This window comes from Somniosus microcephalus, chromosome 11 (genome assembly GCF_052327205.1).
Source record: "Somniosus microcephalus isolate GS21.2 chromosome 11, FLI_Smic_1.0, whole genome shotgun sequence".
Taxonomy (NCBI): domain Eukaryota; kingdom Metazoa; phylum Chordata; class Chondrichthyes; order Squaliformes; family Somniosidae; genus Somniosus; species Somniosus microcephalus.
Genome location: NC_140997.1, coordinates 1919166 through 1940123, shown reverse-complemented (window position 1 = coordinate 1940123; position 20958 = coordinate 1919166). Strand labels below are relative to the sequence as shown.

At 49.6% G+C, this 20958-nt stretch overlaps 1 protein-coding gene across 2 annotated transcripts in view; it reads right to left on the bottom strand.

The window, feature by feature from the left end:
• The window catches only part of unkl (unk like zinc finger), a 304546-nt gene extending 284119 nt beyond the window's left edge, over positions 1–20427 (bottom strand). For both annotated transcript variants that reach the window (XM_086000032.1, XM_086000033.1), the window contains exons 1-2: positions 20325–20427; positions 19781–19990 (exon numbers count right to left, since the gene is read on the bottom strand). In XM_086000032.1, the coding sequence (XP_085856158.1) occupies positions 19781–19990; positions 20325–20389 (275 nt within the window). In that variant the 5' untranslated portion in view covers positions 20390–20427. The remainder of the gene's footprint in view (positions 1–19780; positions 19991–20324) is intronic.
• Positions 20428–20958: the final 531 nt, after the last annotated feature.

Here is a 20958-nt window from a genome sequence, read left to right as displayed (position 1 = left end):
AGCACTTTTTCACACAAAGGCTGCGGGTGCTGGGCCAATTAAAACTTTCAAGATCGAGTCAGATCGATTTTTGTTCGGGAAGGATATCAGGGGATATGGATCCAAGTAAATGGAGGTGAGGTACAGATCAGCCGTGATTTAAGTGAATGGCGAAACAGGCTCAAGGAGCTGAATGGCCCATTCTATGATTCTGAGGAGTCTTCAAAGTTCAATTGTAACTGACTACTTTTTGGTCTTAAACACAGTCAAAGCCTAGTCCCAGCCATAAATTTTACTTACCCTACCAGCCATCATAGTAAACCATGTTTTCAGGCTTCACTGCTCCATGGCTACATTGACTCAAAGCAAAATTACTGTGCTTCATTATGCAGTTTAAAATGATGAAAGGATAGATAGAAGCAGACTGTTTCCAGTAGTTGTGGAGTCAAAAACAAGAAGCAATAGATACAAGATTCAACAGAGGGCAGGAGAAGCTGTGAGGCTGTGGGATTCACTCCCAGGGTTAGTGGTCGATGCAGAAACAGTCAACATTCCAGATTAGTTTGGATAGGTAGATGGAAGAAAAGGGGTTGAAGGGATATGGGAACAGGGTGGGTAAATGTAATTGGGACCATTTGCTCACATGGAGGGTAAACGCACTCGTTGGGTCAAATGTATTTCTATGCCCCTGGGCAGGAAAGAGCTTCAACACTCCACATCTCTACTTCAAACCCACACTTTTAGCTGGGGAATAATCAAAGCCATCGCAATCATATTTCAAATGCTTTTTCCACCAATGCCAAGTTACAAAACAAGAATTTATAAATTATTTTGTATGGATTCTTACTCTAGATTTAACATGGCAGCTAAATAAATATTTATAATTATATATATATAAAAATAAAAAAATATCTCTCAAAAGCCAAAACATTTTGGCCTGTATGCATTTAAATGCACCAAAAACAATTGGCCAACCCTTACATGAAGGTGGGTCACACATTACTGGGGAGCCCAGGAACTAACCAGGATTCTACATTACTGGGGGCATTTATTAACTAAGTAAAATAATCAAAACAGATTCATTCCCAGTGCTTACTTCAAACTCAATTTATACAGCACCTTGAAAGCAAAGAAAGGCAGCAAGGTGTTTCAAAGACAGGGAACAGAAAATGGACACCAAGCCAGGAAAGTGGATTGGAAAGGGTCACCAAAAGCTTCATCAAGAAACATAAGAACTTGAGAAATAGGAGCAGGAGTCGGCCATTCGGCCCCTCGAGTCTGCTCCACCATTCAAGATGATCATGGCTGATCATCTTCCTCATCTCCACTATCCTGCACTATACCCATATCTCTCGATTCCCTTAATATTTAAAAATCTATCGCTCTCAGCCTTGAATATACTCAACGACTGAGCCTCCACAGCCCTCTGGGGTAGAGAATTCCAAAGATTCACCACCCTCTGAGTGAAGAAATTTCTCCTCATCTCAGTCCTAAATGGCCGACCCCTTATTCTGAGACTGTGACCCCTGGTTCTAGACTCCCCAGCCAGGGGAAACATCCTCCCTGCATCTACCCTGTCAAGCCCTGTAAGAATTGCGTATGTTTCAATGAGATCACCGCACATTCTTCTAAACTCTAGAGAATATAGGCCTAGTCTACTCAATCTCTCCTCATAGGACAATCCCCCCATCCCAGGAATCAGTCTGGTGAACCTTCGTTGCACTCCCTCTATGGCAAGTATATCCTTCCTTAGGTAAGGAGACCAAAACTGTACACAATACTCCAGGTGTGGTCTCACCAGGGCCCTATATAATTGCAGTAAGACGTCTTTACTCTTATACTCAAATCCTCTTGTAATAAAGGCCAACATACCATTTGCTTTCCTAATTGCTTGCTGTACCTGCATGTTAACTTTCAGTGATTCGTGTACAAGGACCCCCAGGTCCCTCTGAACACCAACATTTCCCAATCTCTCACCATATAAAAAATACTCTGCTTCTCTATTTTTCCTACCAAAGTGGATAACTTCACATTTCTCCACATTATATGCCATTTGCCATGTTCTTGCCCACTCACTTAGCTTGTCTATATCCCCTTGAAGCCTCCTTGCATCCTCCTCACAACTTACATTCCCACCCAGCTTTGTATCATCAGCAAACTTGGATATATTACATTTGGTCTCCTCATCCAAATCATTGATGTAGATTGTGAATAGCTGAGGCCCAAGCACTGATCCTTGCGGTACCCCACTAGTTACAACCTGCCAACCCGAAAATGACCCGTTTATTCCTACTCTCTGTTTTCTGTCCATTAACCAATCCTCAATCCATGTTAGTATATTACCCCCAATCCCAGGAGCCCTAATTTTGTTCAATAACCTCTTGTGTGGCACCTTATCGAAAGCCTTCTGACAATCCAAATACACCACATCCACTGGTTCCCTCTTATCTATTCTGCTAGTTTCAACCTCAAAAAATAGATTTGTCAAACACGATTTCCCTTTCAGAAATCGGTGTTGACTCGGCCCAATCCTATTATTATTTTCTAAGTGCCCTGTTACCACATCCTTAATGATAGATTCTAGCGTTTTCCCTACTACTGATGTCAGACTAACTGGTCTGTAGTTCCCAGTTTTCTTTTTCCCTCCTTTCTTAAATCGTGGGGTTACATTTGCTACCTTCCAATCCGCGGGAACCGTTCCAGAATCTATGGAATTTTGGAAAATGACAACCAATGCATCCACTCTCTTTATAGCCACCTCTTTCAAAACCCGAGGACGTAGGCCATCAGGCCCAAGGGATTTATCGGCTTTCAGTCCCATTAATTTCTCCAGTACTATTTCTTTACGAATACTAATTTCTTTTGGTTCCTCATTCTCGCTACACCCTCGGTTCGCCACTATTTCCAGGAAGTTTTTTTGCATCTTCTTCTGTGAAGACAGACCTAAAGTATTTGTTTAATTTCTCTGACATTTCCTTATTCCCCATTATAATTTCTCCTGTCTCAGCCTGTAAGGGACCCACATTTACTTTTGCTAATCTTTTCCTTTTTACATACCTATAGAAGCTTTTACAGTCTGTTTTTATGTCTCTCACTAGTTTACTCTCATATTCTATTTTCCCTTTCTTTATCAATTTCCTGGTCCTCCTTTGCTGAATTCTAAAATCCTCCCAATCCTCAGGCGTACTACTCTTTTTGGCAGCATTATAAGCCTCTTCCTTTGATCTAATACTATCTTTAACTTCTCGTTAGCCATGGTTAGACCACTTTGCCTGTGGGGTTTTTGTGCCTTAAAGGAATGTATATTTGTTGTAAATTATGTAGTAATTCTTTAAATGCTAGTCATTGCCTCTCTACCTTCATACCTTTCAAATGGAGTTTCCCAATCTACCTTAGCCAACTCGCCCCTCATACCTACGTAAAGGTAAGAGAGGTCAAGCGATTTAGGCAGGGAATTGCAGAGAGCAAGACCAAGGTACCTGAAAGCTCTGCCACCCATGGTGGTACAAAGGGAAGGGGGGAATAAAAGATCAGAGTCCGAGCAGCAGAGAGTGTTTGGGAAGGAAATGCAGGGCTGGAGATCGGGGAAGTAGGGTGGGGCAAGGCCTTGGAGGGATTTAAAGATGAGGACGAAGATTTAACATTTAAGGTGTTGGAAGTCATGTAGGTCAGCTAGGACAGGGATGAAGAGCAAACTGGACAGGATATGAGCAGCTAAGTTTTGGCCAAGCTGGAGTGTATGGAGAGTGGAGGTGAAACGAAGTGGTCTTTGTGATGGAGATGATATGGGTCTGAACAAAATGCCTGGGCTGCAAACCATCTGGTTCAGCTTCAGTCAGTGGCCAGGGAGCAGAGTTTGTGATGGAGCAAGAGGTCCAGCAGCAGCCTGAAAACACAGCGGTATTCGACGGAGACAGTAGAAAGGTAGAGCTGGATGTTATTGGCGTAGCTAACTCCATGTCTGCATTTGATGTCACTGAGGGGCAGCATGTAGGCGAAGAAGGATTCAAGGATGGATCTTTCGGGGCCTCTAGAGGTGATTCAGAGAGGGCGCCGGCGAAAAAGATGTTAAAGAAAGAGGGTCTCAAGGCTAGACAGGGTGAAGGAATGGCAGTGTGCTGGGACCTGGGCATAGGGAAGGAAAGAAAGCAACAGAAGCAGTTGCACACATTGGTGATAAACAAAATCTATGAGCTCTACAATGTCCCTGAGGTATCGGGGAAAGGTGTTTAATGAGGCAGTTAGTCACACAAGTAGAGATGGAGGGTCAAATGTGTAATGTAACAGTATTTGTGGTGTATGTGCCTTTAAGAGCCCCAGGTGTGCGTAATGCCGGTAATTGCCACTTGGGCTATATAAGCCTGTGTATTGTGTATATCCTTTAGAAACCCCCCCCAGACTTGCTTAGTAAATACCTATGAACCAACTCCTGTCTTCAGTGTCTTTATCTACACACGGACACTACAGTGGCGACGAAGTGGAAACGGACTTACCTGCAATTCGGCAGCACCTCAAGGACATCGATTCCTCCAGCGTCCAGAAGACTCAAGGAAGTAATAGAAACTGTGGTTTCACCAGCTGGCCAAGCTGGTGACAGGTACTGCGCTAATCCTTCCTGGGCGTCAGGCTGGAGCTCCAGCGGCGGGCTCTACAGCTCAGACAGGCAGCGAAATCGGAGGCAAGCAATAACGGACTGGGAGGGTGCACTCGAGAGACGGCCAGCGCGGCAAGCAGGTCAGCGTTTAGACCACCGTCGGGAACGAGTCTCCAACAGTGAATAAACGGAAACCACAGTAAAACAGCGTTGTTATCGGTAGCAGCGGCGGGAAAGCGCGGGAAGCGCCATATCGTTGCTACAGAGAGAGAGAAAAAAAGCGCGGGAAGCGCCATATCTTTTCTGAAATGCCTAAATCTGGTAATATTGAGGCTTTTGATGGCGAAATAGAAGATTGGACCACATACGTGGGAAGAGTAGAGGTTTATTGCACTGCAAATGGAATAACAGATGAAAAAAAAGCTTCAGTACTTCTGAACTTAATGGGCGCGAAGACATACGGGCTGTTACGAAATTTAATCACTCCAGCCAAACCAAAGGACAAGACTTTTAAAGAAATTGTTGATACCCTGCAGGAGCATTTAAACCCAACACCGCTGCTGATAGCGGAATGATTCAAGTTCTTCAAGAGAAATCAACACAAGAATGAAAGTAACGCTGATTACCTAACCGAATTAAGAAAGCTATCAAAGTACTGCCAATTCGGAGCAGGACTATCGGATTATCTTCGAGACAAATTTGTTTGCGGTCTCTTAAGTGAAGGAACACAAAAAAGACTGCTTTCTGAAAAAGATTTAACATTGGACAAAGCTTTCAGTATGGCTGTATCATACGAAGCAGCAGCAAAAGGAGCTGCAGAGATACAACAAGAGACACAGGACTTCGGCACCCATAAAATGACAGGAGTTCGGAAGATGTTATCGCTGCGGCAGATCCACCCATAACCAGAGGGACTGCTGGTTCAAGGGCAAAGCATGCAGGCAATGTGGTAAGATTGGACACATCGCACGGGTATGCCAATCTGGACAAAATAAATCCACTGACAGAAAACAAAAAATCAATAAAGAAAAGTACAGTAAGGTACAAATGATGACGGACAATAGCTCCGAAGACCAGAATAGCGATAGCGACTCCGGAAACAAGAGACTAAGCTGTCTCAAATTACATAATGTACTTGCCAAAGAGGATTACCAAACCATTTGGGTTACCCTCACAATAGCAGGGTTCCCAGTTAAAATGGAGCTAGATACAGGATCAGCTCTAACCGTAATAAATCGACGAGATTACGAGAGGCTATTTTCGCATATACCTCTAAAAGACACATCCATTATCTTAAAAACATATACGGGGCAGAAAGTCTACCCCAAAGGAAAAATAAGGGTGCCTGTGGTATACAACGGCAAAGAAATACAAAAGTTGTATTTATACATTCTACAAGATGGTGGTCCACCGTTGTTGGGACGTGAATGGATAAGGAAGATACGTTTAGACTGGCACTCCATTCAGGCACTGACGGTGACCAGTAAGGAAAAAAACAATGATGACATCATACCTGAACGATTAAAAGACATCTTGGCCAACGCCAAAGAAGTGTTTAAAGAGAAACTAGGAACCTTGAAAGGCATCACCGCCTCAATAAAAGTGGAAGATACAGCAATTCCCAAATTTTTTAAGGCAAGACCGGTGCCATACGCAATACGTCCGGCAGTCGAGGCAGAGCTGAAGAATTTGGAAAAGGCAGGCGTATTATCCAAAATAGATTGGAGCGAATGGGCAACACCCATCGTTCCAGTCATGAAAAAAACATTGAAAAATAACTCTGAGGAACAGAAAAAAATTCGCATCTGTGGGGACTTTAAGGTGACTGTAAACCCGGTCCTTCACACGGTACAGTATCCTCTTCCGAGGATAGAAGATATTTTCGCCTCACTATCCGGAGGGAAACGTTTCACAAAAATTGACTTGGCACAGGCATATCTACAGATGGAGGTTGAGGAGACCTCTAAAAAGTATCTCACAATAAACACACACAAAGGCCTGTACCAGTACAATCGACTGGTTTTTGGAATAGCATCAGCTCCAGCTATCTGGCAAAGAGCTATGGAGCAAGTCCTGCAAGGGATTCCAGGGACTCAATGCTACCTAGACGACATCCTTATAACAGGAGAAAACGACAACGAGCACCTTGCCAATTTGGAGCAGGTGCTCACTAGGCTGAAAGAACGAGGCCTACGAGCAAATCGCCCCAAGTGCGAATTTTTCCAAAATCAGATATCATATTGTGGCCACATAATTAATAAGGAAGGGTTGCATAAGTCACCTGAGAAAATTGAAGCAGTTATAAAAGCCCCAGCACCTGAAAATGTTTCACAATTAAGGTCATTCCTGGGATTAATAAATTACTATCATAAATTTTTACCGAACTTATCAACTATTCTACACCCTCTTAATGATCTTCTACAGACAGGAGTGATTTGGAAATGGAACGAAGACTGTAAACGTGCCTTCCATAAATGTAAAGACTTAATCACATCCGAGAAATTTTTGGCTCATTACAACCCATCACTACCAATCAGACTGGCGTGCGATGCATCCCCTTACGGCATAGGAGCGGTATTGTCCCATAGATTCCCTGATGGCTCGGAACGGCCGATAGCTTTTGCGTCACGCTCATTGAACTCAGCTGAGCGTAACTATGCCCAGATAGACAGGGAAGCACTCAGCCTGGTATGGGGAGTGAAGAAATTCAACCATTACCTACACGGACAAAAATTTACCTTGCTGACTGACCATCAACCCCTCATCTCCATATTCAACCCTAAAAAAGGTGTCCCCATTATGACGGCACAAAGACTACAGAGGTGGTCCCTTTTTCTAGGGGCACACCAATACAACATTGAATACAAAGGGTCAAAACAGCATGGGAATGCTGACGGTTTATCGCGCCTACCGTTGCCAACGATAGAAGAGGCACCTACAGTAGACCCAGTAGATATTCCACTCTACCATAGTGGAATGTCTACCGGTGACAAATTCTGCCATTGAAAGGGAGACAAGAAATGACCCTACACTCTCACGGGTCTACGATTTAACAGTGAAGGGATGGCCAGCACATGGCGAACCACTGTTGCCAGCATTCTCGCAAAGAAGAGAACAGCTGTCAGTGTGCCGAGGAACCTTGATGTGTGGATCCAGAGTGGTGATTCCACCCAAACTCCAGGATAAAGTGCTAAAGGAGCTTCACGAGGGGCATCTGGGTGGAGTGAAAATGAAGAACCTAGCTAGGGCGTTTGTATGGTGGCCAGGTATCGATGGAGACATCGAAGACATGACCAAGAGCTGCCTAGGATGCCAGAAGGTCCAAAATGCTCCGCCACAGGCCCCTCTACATCCATGGGAGTGGCCCTCATCTCCCTGGCAAAGGGTGCACATCGACTTTGCTGGTCCATTTATGGACTCAATGTTCTTAATCGCAGTTGATGCACGCTCCAAGTGGCCGGAGGTAATAAAGATGTCCTCCACCACCACGGAAAAAACCATCACAGTATTAAGGACCATATTTGCCAAGAATGGGCTGCCGGAACAGATATGTTCTGATAATGGACCGCAATTTGTGTCCGAAGAATTCAGAAAGTTCTTAAAGAACAATGGGGTAAAGCACTACACGTCCGCCCCATACCATCCCGCCACCAATGGATTGGCTGAAAGGTTTGTCCAGACCTTCAAGAAGGCCATCAAGGCCATGGGTAATGAAGACATAAAACTTCAGCACAAGGTGGATAACTTCTTATTTGCATATAGGAATGCAACGCATATGGTTACTAACCAAACTCCCGCCATGATGTTCTACAATAGAAACCTAAGATGCCGGCTGGATTTGGTCAAGCCCAACATCCGAAGGGACGTGGAGAACCGGCAGTTTCAGGGCATGAATGAAAGGCCAACTAGGGCCTTCCAGATAGGCCAACCGGTTTTGGCCCGGGACTACCGTACCGAGAAATGGCAGCCTGGAACTATCTGCACACGATTAGGACCACTGATGTATACCGTGGACATCGGAGACAGCATAATAAGGCGCCATGCTGACCAAATCATCAAGTCATCCGAAAAGGGACAACCTACACCACCACTCTATACATCTAACGATGAAGTAGAGATACCCATATCTACCTCCGATCCGGTGATACTGGAGCCCAATGAACCCGACACTGGCCTTCAAGCCGAATCAGCCTTGCCAGAAGAACCTACTACACCACCAGAAACTACTACACCCCCGAGGCGTTATCCGGACCGAGTCAGGAAGCCTCCTGAGAGACTAACTTATAATTAATTAATACAGCAATGTATATTATTTTGCATATAACATGTAATTAATAATTACTTAAAATATGATGTACTAGTTAGCTAGAAGGGGAGGAATTGTGGTGTATGTGCCTTTAAGAGCAATTATGGTGTATGTGCCTTTAAGAGCCCCAGGTGTGCGTAATGCCGGTAATTGCCACTTGGGCTATATAAGCCTGTGTATTGTGTATATCCTTTAGAAACCCCCCCCAGACTTGCTTAGTAAATACCTATGAACCAACTCCTGTCTTCAGTGTCTTTATCTACACACGAACACTACAGTATTAATCTCCAGTTGCGCTAGACAATCATTGCATGAAGTTTAGACAGATACCCCCCCCCACTCTATAGAGTCAGTTTTGCGGCACTAGCTGCTGTCTCAATACAGAGCAGCTAAGCAATACAGAGCACAAGCATCCCAAGTCAGATATCCAATCCATGCGGTTTCAGTCACGGCATAAGAAATAAAAGAAAGATTTGCATTTATATAGCGCCTTTCACGACCTCAGGACGTCCCAAAGCACTTTACAGCCAATGAGTACTTTTGAAGTGTAGTCGCGGTTGTGAGGTACGACATACTTGTACTAACATTTCTCCCTCGCTATTCCTTGGACTGCTCGCATTCCTCCACTCCCCCTTGTAAGACATCCTTCATTGATCTTTTCAGAGGCAACGACAGAGCGGCTTTGGCTCAGTGGGTAGCACTCTTACAGTCCCACTCGAGACTTGCGCACATAATCTAGGCTGGTACTTCAGTGCAGTGCCAAGGGAGTGCCGCACTGTCCGAGTTGCCGTCTTTCTTAGGAAACATTAAACCGAGGCCCCGTCTGCCCTCTCAGGTGGGCAGAAAGACCTCACGGCACTATTTTGAAGAGCAGGGGGGTCCTCCCCGGTGTCCTGGGGCCAATATTTATCCTTCAATCAACATCACTAAATCAGATGATCTGGTCATTATCACATTGCTGTTTGTGGGAGCTTGCTGTGCACAAATGGCTGCAGCATTTCCTACATTACATCAGTGACTCCACTTTAATTGGTTGTAAAGTGTTTTGAGAAATCCCGAGTTCATGAAAGATGCTGTACAAACGCAAGTTATTTCTTTCTTTGAGATGCCTCAGCACCCTTGGATTAGGGTGAGAGAGAGAGAGAGAGAGAGAAAAATCAGCCAAGACTCCAGCTCTTGATCACCAGCCAGGTAACCCCCACCGGCGAGGATAGCCTCACGCTCAGTTGTGATGTTTGTTGCGGTAAAGCAGCCCACCAACACCAAGAACAGGGGCACTTGGATGATGTACTGAAGGGCAGCTAATGCTCTCGAATAGTACGGTGCCCCACCAAAGATCACCTGCTTTTAGGAAACGAGGGGACAGAAGAAAATGGGCAAGAAAAAGAGATACACTAAAATAAAAACACAGCTCGAACTTTTATTAAATATTACTACTTCAAAATTCCACTAACCTGAATTACCCTGGCTACAATGTCAACCGGTTTGGACAGTTACTTTGGTGGCACACACTACGTTTGTCAGTCACATCGACAAACCATTCCAGGCTTTTCACTTCAGCTAGCAGGAAACCAAACAGCACAAATAAGTTTCAACATTTCCCGTTTTATTTTAATCATACAGCTGGAAGGGTTTCTGCTTAAACTTCACTTTTACCGCCCTCTCACTGCACATAAATATCAAATTACCAGTCACACAAACTTCCTCGCCAGCCACAAACAGGGTCAGAGCTACTGTTCATTTAATAATGAGATGCTTTTCAGCAGATCTTCAGTTTTTAAAATGCAAATCAAACCCGGAGTTCCACCTTACTTCCAGTCATTAAACTATGGAAGTGGGTCTGAAAGAGCAACGTTTTGTTCTTCTGATCTTTAAAGAACTTAAGATCTTTATTTGTGATTTATGACATTCAGGAAAGATGTAAAGGCATTAGAAAAGGTACAGAGGAGGTTTACCAGGATGTTCCCAGGGGTGAGGGACTTCAGTTATGAGGAGAGATTGGAAAAGTTAGGAATGTTCTTGGTGACCTAATAGAAGTTTTCAAGATGAGGAGAGGTTTTGATAGAGTTAATAGGGAAAAATATTCCCTCTGGTGAATGGGAACTAGAAGTCATGGATTCAAAATCATTGGAAGAAGATCTAGAGGGGAGATGAGCAACGTTCCCCCTAAGCCGCGCAGCGATCGGAGGGTCCCGCGGCGACCAGGGGTCCCGCGCAGGCCACTCACCAGCTGTTCCGCTGGAAAAGATGCCGCGCAGCAAACATAAAAAAGTTAGAGGGAACATTGGTGATGAGGAGAATTTCTTTTCACTCAGAGTTGTCGGGGTCTGGAATCTTGACCTGAAAAGGTGGTGGAAGCTGATTCCATCAATAATTTTTAACAGGGAGTTGGACGGTGCTGGAGGAGGAGGATCTGACAAGGGACACAAAGCGGGGGTGTGGGACTGAGCACGACAGCTCTTTCAAAGAACCAGCACAGGCCCGACGGGCCGAATGGCCTCTTTCTGTGCTGTAAGTGTCTATGATTCCATGACATTGCACAACAGTGTGGTCGACAGATCATCCATCACCCCCAGTTCATTCACTTTTCAAACTTTTCTGTGTGGCTTACCCTCTTCAAATAAGGACATATTTAAAGATCAGCACCTGCCAATATTAGCATACACCCAAGGGCCCCAGTCACATACCATACTATCATTGTTTGAAAGGTTTTATTGGCATTGGCAACAGCAATAAAGTGCTAGGAAATCTAAATGCAGAAAAATATAGAATTTAAACACTGTGCTTGCATTATGCACAACTCCAGACAAACAAACCAGATGACCTCACCAATCCATTGGGAATCCTGCATGGATCTCCTAGGATCCATTTTTTTTTAAATGGGGGTCTATGTCCTCGTTAAGATCAAACAAAAACCAAATGCCTCATTTATGTAAAAGTAATACTGAAATTGCCCTGTTTGTATTGAGGGGCAGATTCAGCAACAGAACTACACAATACACATGTACAATTGATCACAAGTCACGAATACAACTTTACAGCAGCTGTAGATGGACAATTGGTTAAAATAAAGCACAGGTGCAATGCTGGGGAGCATCCAGTGGCCAGCAGTGGAGAAAGTAAAATGCTGGCGTGTACAGACACACGGAGAACTCAGCACACCCGCAACCAGACCCAAGATGATGAAACCGATGCAAGTTCTGCTGGTGACACCACTATTAGTAACAACAATTGGCGTTCGCGTCCCTGGACTGTGGGAGTCGGAGAAGGGGAGGAGAGAAGTAGCCAAAGTTCCCACTATACAGCGACTCATACTGGATAGAGGACATTCTTTGAGGATGTAACAGACATGGTAGATGGGGGAAGTGCAGTGGATATAACGTACGTGGACATTAGGATAGCCTTTGGGAAGTTACCGCATGGGAGATTGCTGCAGATGATTAAGGGGTGCGGAATTAGAGGGAGGATAGGAAACTGGATTAAAAATTGATTAGAAGGGAGAAAGCCGAATTCAGAGCAGTTTTATTAAGTGGGTAATAGCATCTCTCAGCAATCAGTTCTGGATTTAGGTGGACAGCTTCACAGGACACTAAAGACATCACCTCAGGTTAATAAGACCATAAAACAACCTAAAGATTCGATGATATTCTAATTCTGGGTTTTCTCTCACAGAATATATGAGTCAAGAAGTAGCGATGAGCCTGTATAAAACCTTAGTAAGACCACAGTTAGAGTGCTGTGTGCAGTATTGGGCTCCACACTATAGGAAAGATGTTGGGGTATTAGAGCAGACAATGAAGGTTCACTAGGATGCTGCCTGGTATGAGGAAATACAAATATGAAGACAGACTTGAAAAATTAGGACTTTTTTCATCAAAGTAATGTAGATATGGGGCAATAGCATAGCAGAGTTTCCAATTATAAAAGGCTGGGTCAGAGTAGATAGAAGCAGACTACAGGTATTCCCATTTATTGAGGGGTCAAGAATGAGGGGCCATAGGTACAAGATTATCTTCAAGAGGTTTAGAACAGAGGGGAAGAGAAACGTCTTCACACAGAGAGTTGTGAGGCTGTGGGATTCACTCCCAGGGTTAGTGGTTGAGGCAGAAACGGTCAGCATTCCAGATTAGATTGGAGAGGAGGATGAAGGAAGGGGGTGGGTCAGATAAAGGGATGAGAGAACAGGGCAAGCAAATGTGATTTGCTTGTGTGGAGGGTAAACACGGACACAGACTGGTTGGGCCGAATGGCCTGTTTCCATGTTGTAACTTCTATGTATTTCTATTAATGTACAATGATATAGTCCATAATCTCATCACAAATGCTAACCTAAATGTTAAAGAATCGTAATTTCATGAAGGATGTAAGCAAACAATGTAGAGATATTAATCCAGACAGAATAAGGAATTGATGCACGATTTACAGATTAAAGCAAAATTATTTACTTGTTGTTTGTTATTTAAATAACTATGAATGAACCATAAAAACACCATAATTTCAGACCGAAACACAAGTTCACTGGCACGCACAATAATACTAATACTTCCACTTCACACACAATGCTTAGCTCACTATTTTTGCTATCAAAATGTATTAATGGTCCAATTAATAGACAGCCTAACCCAAATAAATTCAGCATTGTGTCACCACATAAACAGCTATTTAAGGAAAAGAACCTTAAATGAACTCAAAACACACAACATGTGCATCAGGCCCACATTTTACCAGAGAACTGCATGTCAAAGTATTTGCGCAGATTTTATTATATAATGATATACGTCAAGAGCAAAAAATATAAATCATGAACTTTGAGGCTCACATCCTTTTTTTTTAATGAATTTTCAATTACGAGTTTCGAATGTTTGTAAATAATAAAAGTTGGAATCAGTAACATCAAAAAAGCCTTAAAGTTTGCTTTAGTTTAACATTGTTACTGCAAAATATTTTGCAACCAAGTAGCTTATATATGCTGTTCACTGTGAATCCCTGACCATCTAATTGTAAACAAGCACCTCCATTACCACATACTGTATAATTTCCAGTTACCTTTCATCACATTTTAAACTGACATTTTCAAAGAAGGTGCACCCTGACCGTGAAACTAGCCGTCTATTTACACAACCTAGCTTCATCTCTTTGTAGAACATTTTGCAAGCAAAATTTACCAAAATGCACCCAGCGTGTTACTACAAAGGATTCAAATTATATAATTTCTAGCAATATTTACTCGTGGTCTGTAACAAATAAACCATACAATTACAGTAGTGACTACTCTTCAAATCGACTTAATTGGTTGTGAAGCGATTTCGGACGTCCCGAGATCGTGAACGGCGCTATATAAATGCATTCTTTCCTCATTTTACATTTCCAGAAAAAGCTTTGAAGCACGGTGTGGGTAAAAAAAAAATATTACACCCACTACAAAGAAACAACTGAAGGTTTCCATCTGTTTACTGTTTCATATTTGACGAATTAAGTGTCTTAACATGATTGCTAAATGCTTGCGCCTCAGAAAAGACCCAAAACCTCTAGTTTACAAAGCGAGAATGTAGCTTCCACTTTAAAAATGGGTCTCTCAGCTATAAAAACTACAAGTAAATGCTACACTTTGTCAAACCCGAGTAACCATCAAGAAGCCAAGTTTACTATTCAACATTTAAAAAATTCTAAATTTCAAGAGCTCCAACAGCAACATGCATTTATACAGCACTTTGATGTAGAAACAGTCCCATAGGGCTTAGGATCATAGAATGGTTACAGCACGGAAGGCAGCCATTCGGCCCGTCGAGCCCGTGCCGGCTCTCTGCAAGAGCACTTCAGCTAGTCCCACTCCCCACCCTTTCCCCGGAGCCCTGCAAATTTCTTTCCTTCAGAAACTTCTCCAATTCCCTTTTGAAAGCCACGATTGAATCTGCCTCCACCGCCCTCTCAGGCAGTGCATTCCAGATCCTAGCCACTTGCTGTCACCTTTGCTTCTTTTGCCAATCACCTTAAATCTGTGTCCTCTGGTTCTCGACCCTTCTGCCAATGGGAACAGTTTCTCTCTATCTACTCTGTCTCGACCCCTCATGATTTTGAACACCTCTATCAAATCTCCTCTCAACCTTCTCTGCTCCAAGGAGAACAACCCCAGCTTCTCCAGTCTATCAACCTAACTGAAGTCCTCCATTTCTGGAATCATTCTCGTAAATCTTTTCTGCACCCTCTCTAAGGCCTTCAAATCCTTCCTAGGACACAATACTCCAGTTGGGGCCGAACCAGTGTTTTATACAGGTTCATCCTAATTTCCACACTTTTCTACTCTATACCTCTATTCATGAAGCCCAGGATCCAATTTTAACTGCTTTCTCAACCTGCCCTGCCACCTTCAACAATTTGCGCACAAATACCCTCAAGTCTCTCTGTTCGTGCACCCACTTTAGAATTGTACCCCTTAGTTTATATTTCCTCTCCTCATTCTTCCTACCAAAATGTATCACTTCACACTTTTCAGCGCTAAATTTAATCTGCCACGTGTCCGCCCATTCCACCAGTCTGTCTAAGTCTTCCTGAAGTCTATCACTCTCCTCCTCACTGTTCACTATACTTCCAAGTTTTGTGTCATCTGCAAATTTTGAAATTGTGCTCTGTACACCCAAGTCCAAGTCATTAATATACATCAAGAAAAGCAGTGGTCCCAGAACTGACCCCTGGGGAACCCCACTGTGTACCTTCCTCCAGTCCGAAAAACAGCCGTTCACCACTACTCTGTTTCCTATCACTTAGCCAATTCCGTATCCATGCTGCCACTGTCCCTTTTATTCCATGGGCTTCAACTTTACTGGCAAGCCGATTATGTGGCACTTTATCAAACGCCTTTTGGAAATCCATGTACACCACATCAACCGCATTACCCTCCTCAACGCTCTGCTACCTCATCAAAAAACTTGCTTTGAAAGGTAGTGACTTATACAGGCAAAGTGAAAATTGAGACATAATATTTTTAAATTCATAAAATGTTAGGACTACTTTAAACCTTGATCTTACTCAAGAAACAATATTAACTTACAACCACAATTCATTTACAAGCAAGGGCTCCATTCAAAACTAAGAAATGTATACACAACTTCTGAACTATTAACTTGCTGCCAGGCATGCAAACAAAACATACTGAAACCAAAACTACAAATGCTCCATGCCTCAGTTTAATCCGCGCGATAAATAAAAATATCCAAAGTGACATCCACGCCGAACAGCATATTGACAAACAAAAGTAAATTCGTTACTTAGTGGAAAAATAAGTCAACTGAAGTAAAGTTCCACATCTCATACATAGCCTTAAAAGTTTACTATTTTACAAGCTTCCTTCCATTCAAACGATACCAAAGATCACTGAAAGCGGATTAATTCCAAACACAACATTTTTAGTTTACTGTCGGTAAACAATGTACAATTTTTACATAAAAGGATTGACATTAACCCACTTTTCCAGACTCCTTGCACTCGATGCTACTGCAGGGAAGTGAGGATGTGGAGTCCAGTGACCGCCAGCTCTCGGACACAGCGAGCTCCCAGACAGAGTGTCCGGCCCGGGACAGGAGCCAGTGATCCCCGGCCACAGACACCCGGCCCGGGACAGGAGCCAGTGATCCCCAGCCACAGACACCCCCGGCCCGGCCCGGGACAGGAGCCAGTGATCCCCGGCCACAGACACCCGGCCCAGGACAGGAGCCAGTGATCCCCAGCCGCAGACATCCGGCCCGGGACAGCAGCCAGTGATCACCGGCCACAGACACCCAGCCCGGCCCGGGACAGGAGCCAGTGATCCCCGGCCACAGACACCCCCGGCCCGGGACAGGAGCCAGTGATCCCCAGCCACAGACACCCCCGGCCCGGGACAGGAGCCAGTGATCCCCGGCCACAGACACCCCCGGCCCGGGACAGGAGCCAGTGATCCCCAGCCACAGACACCCCCGGCCCAGGACAGCAGCCAGTGATCCCCGGCCACAGACACCCGGCCCGGGACAAGAGCCAGTGATCCCCGGCCACAGACACCCAGCCCGGGTCAGCAGCCAGTGATCCCCAGCCACATACCCCCAGCCCGGGACAGGAGCCAGTGATCCCCGGCCACAGACACCCCCGGCCCGGCCCGGGACAGGAGCCAACAATCCCCGGCCACAGACACCCCCCGCCCGGCCCGGGACAGGAGCCAGTGATCCCCGGCCACAGACACCCGGCCCGGGACAGCAGCCAGTGATCCCCGGCCACAGACACCCCCGGCCCGGCCCGGGACAGGAGCCAGTGATCCCCAGCCACAGACACCCAGCCCGGGACAGGAGCCAGTGATCCCCAGCCACAGACACCCCCGGCCCGGCCCAGGACAGGAGCCACTGATCCCCGGCCACAGACACCCCCGGCCCGGGACAGGAGCCAGTGATCCCCGGCCACAGACCCCGGGCCGGGACAGGAGCCAGTGATCCCCAGCCACAGACACCCGGCCCGGGACAGGAGCCAGTGATCCCCGGCCACAGACACCCGGCCCGGGACAGGAGCCAGTGATCCCCGGCCACAGACACCCGGCCCGGGACAGGAGCCAGTGATCCCCGGCCACAGACACCCGGCCCGGGACAGGAGCCAGTGATCCCCGGCCACAGACACCCGGCCCGGGACAGGAGCCAGTGATCCCTGGCCACAGACACCCGGCCCGGGACAGGAGCCAGTGATCCCCGGCCACAGACACCCGGCCCGGGACAGGAGCCAGTGATCCCCAGCCACAGACACCCCGGGCCCGGGACAGGAGCCAGTGATCCCCGGCCACAGACACCCCGGGCTCCGGGACAGGAGCCAGTGATCCCCGGCCACAGACACCCCCGGCCCGGGACAGGAGCCAGTGATCCCCGGTCATAGACACCCCGGGCCCGTGACAGGAGCAAGTGATCCCCGGCCACAGACACCCGGCCCGGGACAGGAGCCAGTGATCCCCGGCCAGACACCCCCGGCCCGGGACAGGAGCCAGTGATCCCCGGCCACAGACAGCCCCGGCCCGGGACAGGAGCCAGTGATCCCCGGCCACAGACACCCCCGGCCCGGGACAGGAGCCAGTGATCCCCGGTCATAGACACCCCGGGCCCGTGACAGGAGCAAGTGATCCCCGGCCACAGACACCCGGCCCGGGACAGGAGCCAGTGATCCCCGGCCAGACACCCCCGGCCCGGGACAGGAGCCAGTGATCCCCGGCCACAGACAGCCCCGGCCCGGGACAGGAGCCAGTGATCCCCGGCCACAGACACCTGGCCCAGGACAGGAGCCAGTGATCCACGGCCACAGACACCCCCGGCCCGGCCCGGGACAGGAGCCAGTGATCCCCAGCCACAGACACCCCCGGGACAGGAGCCAGTGATCCCCGGCCACAGACACCCGGCCCGGCCCGGGACAGGAGCCAGTGATCCCCGGCCTCAGACACCCCGGGCCGGCCCGGGACAGGAGCCAGTGATCCCCGGTCATAGACACCCCGGGCCCGGGACAGGAGCCAGTGATCCCCGGCCACAGACACCCGGCCCGGCCCGGGACAGGAGCCAGTGATCCCCGGCCACAGACACCCCCCGGCCCGGGACAGGAGCCAGTGATCCCCGGCCACAGACACCCCGGGCCCGGGACAGGAGCCAATGATCCCCGGCCACAGACACCCCGGGCCCGGGACAGGAGCCAGTGATCCCCGGCCACAAACACCCGGCCCAGTACAGGAGCCAGTGATCCCCGGCCAGACACCCCCGGTCCGGGACAGGAGCCAGTGATCCCCGGCCACAGACACCCCCGGCCCGGGACAGGAGCCAGTGATCCCCGGCCACAGACACCCCCCGGCCCGAGACAGGAGCCAGTGATCCCCGGCCACAGACACCCGGCCCAGGACAGGAGCCAGTGATCCCCGGCCAGACACCCCCGGCCCGGGACAGGAGCCAGTGATCCCCGGCCATAGACACCCCCGGCCCGGGACAGTAGCCAGTGATCCCCGGCCACAGACACCCGGCCCAGGACAGGAGCCAGTGATCCACGGCCACAGACACCCCCGGCCCGGCCCGGGACAGGAGCCAGTGATCCCCGGCCACAGACACCCCCGGGACAGGAGCCAGTGATCCCCGGCCACAGACACCCGGCCCGGGACAGGAGCCAGTGATCCCCGGCCACAGACACCCCGGGCCGGCCCGGGAAAGGAGCCAGTGATCCCCGGCCACAGACACCCGGCCCGGGACAGGAGCCAGTGATCCCCGGCCTCAGACACCCCGGGCCGGCCCGGGAAAGGAGCCAGTGATCCCCGGCCACAGACACCCCGGGCCCGGGACAGGAGCCAGTGATCCCCGGCCACAGACACCCCGGGCCCGGGACAGGAGCCAGTGATCCCCGGCCACAGACACCCCGGGCCCGGGACAGGAGCCAGTGACCCCCGGCCACAGACACCCCGGGCCCGGGACAGGAGCCAGTGATCCCCGGCCACAGACACCCCGGGCCAGGAGCCAGTGATCCCCGGCCACAGACACCCCGGGCCCGGGACAGGAGCCAGTGATCCCCGGCCACAGACACCCCGGGCCCGGGACAGGAGCCAGTGATCCCCGGCCACAGACACCCCGGGCCCGGGACAGGAGCCAGTGATCCCCGGCCACAGACACCCCGGGACAGGACAGGAGCCAGTGATCCCCGGCCACAGACACCCCGGGACAGGACAGGAGCCAGTGATCCCCGGCCAGACACCCCGGGCCCGGGACAGGAGCCAGTGATCCCCGGCCACAGACACCCCGGGACAGGAGCCAGTGATCCTCGGCCACAGACACCCGGCCCAGGACAGGAGCCAGCGATCCCCGGTCACAGACACCCGGGCTCCGGCTCAACCCTCTCCCCCCACACAGGCCCCGCCGCCCAAAACTCACTCGTCTCCGTCCGGGCAGATCCCCGTCGTCTCGTCGTATTTGGTGCAGTAAACGTCCGGGCTGTAGTTGAAGGTGCCGTCCCGCCGCCTGATGGGCCTCCTCCGCCGCTGGTTGAGGAAATGCCAGTGGAAGCAGGTGAAGGGCCGGTGCTGAGCGCACTTGTGCTGCAGGAAGAGCGGGCACTGCTCCGTCCGGAACTCCTTCAGGTACCTGCAACAGAAAGCCCGGGGATTAGCGGCGGGCCTGGGCCTGGGTCTGGCGGGGGCCTGGGTTTGGGGCCTGGGTCGGGGAGCCTGGGTCCCGGGCCTAGCGGGGGCCAGGGTCTGGGGCCCGGGCCTAGCGGGGGGCGGGGGCCTGGGTCTGGAGCCCGGGCCTAGCGGGGGGGCGGGGGTCTGGGGCCCGGGCCTAGCGGGGGGCGGGGGCCTGGGTCGGGGGCCTGCGCTCCGCTCGGTGCGGGCTCGGGTCGGGTCGCTGCTCCGGTCTGGGTGAGGCGCTGAGCGGGGCCCCGGGTTCGGGCGCGGGTTTGGGCGGGCCCGGTCCTTACGTGTAGTGCGAGGGTTTCTCGGTCTGAGGAGAGGCGCTCGGCGCAGCTTTCGACACGGACGGCATTTTCAGTCAAAACAATGGAGTGCGCCTGCGCGGCGCGGGGCTCGCTGGGTAATTGGCGGGAGGTTCAAAAGTTGCCGGACCCCCGGGACAGGGGACAGACCCCCGGGACAGACCCCTGCCACAGTGGACAGGACCCCCGCGACAGGGACAGATCCCCGGGACAGGACCACGGCAACAGGGGATAGGACCCCCGGGACAGGACCCCCGCGACAGGGGATAGGACCCCCGCGACAGGGGATAGGACCCCCGGGACAGGACCCCCGCGACAGGGGATAGGACCCCCGGGACAGGACCCCCGCGACAGGGGATAGGACCCCCGGGACAGGACCCCCGCGACAGGGGATAGGACCCCCGGGACAGGACCCCCGCGACAGGGGATAGGACCCCCGGGACAGGACCCCCGCGACAGGGGATAGGACCCCCGGGACAGGACCCCCGCGACAGGGGATAGGACCCCCGGGACAGGACCCCCGCGACAGGGGATAGGACCCCCGGGACAGGACCCCCGCGACAGGGGATAGGACCCCCGGGACAGGACCCCCGCGACAGGGGATAGGACCCCCGGGACA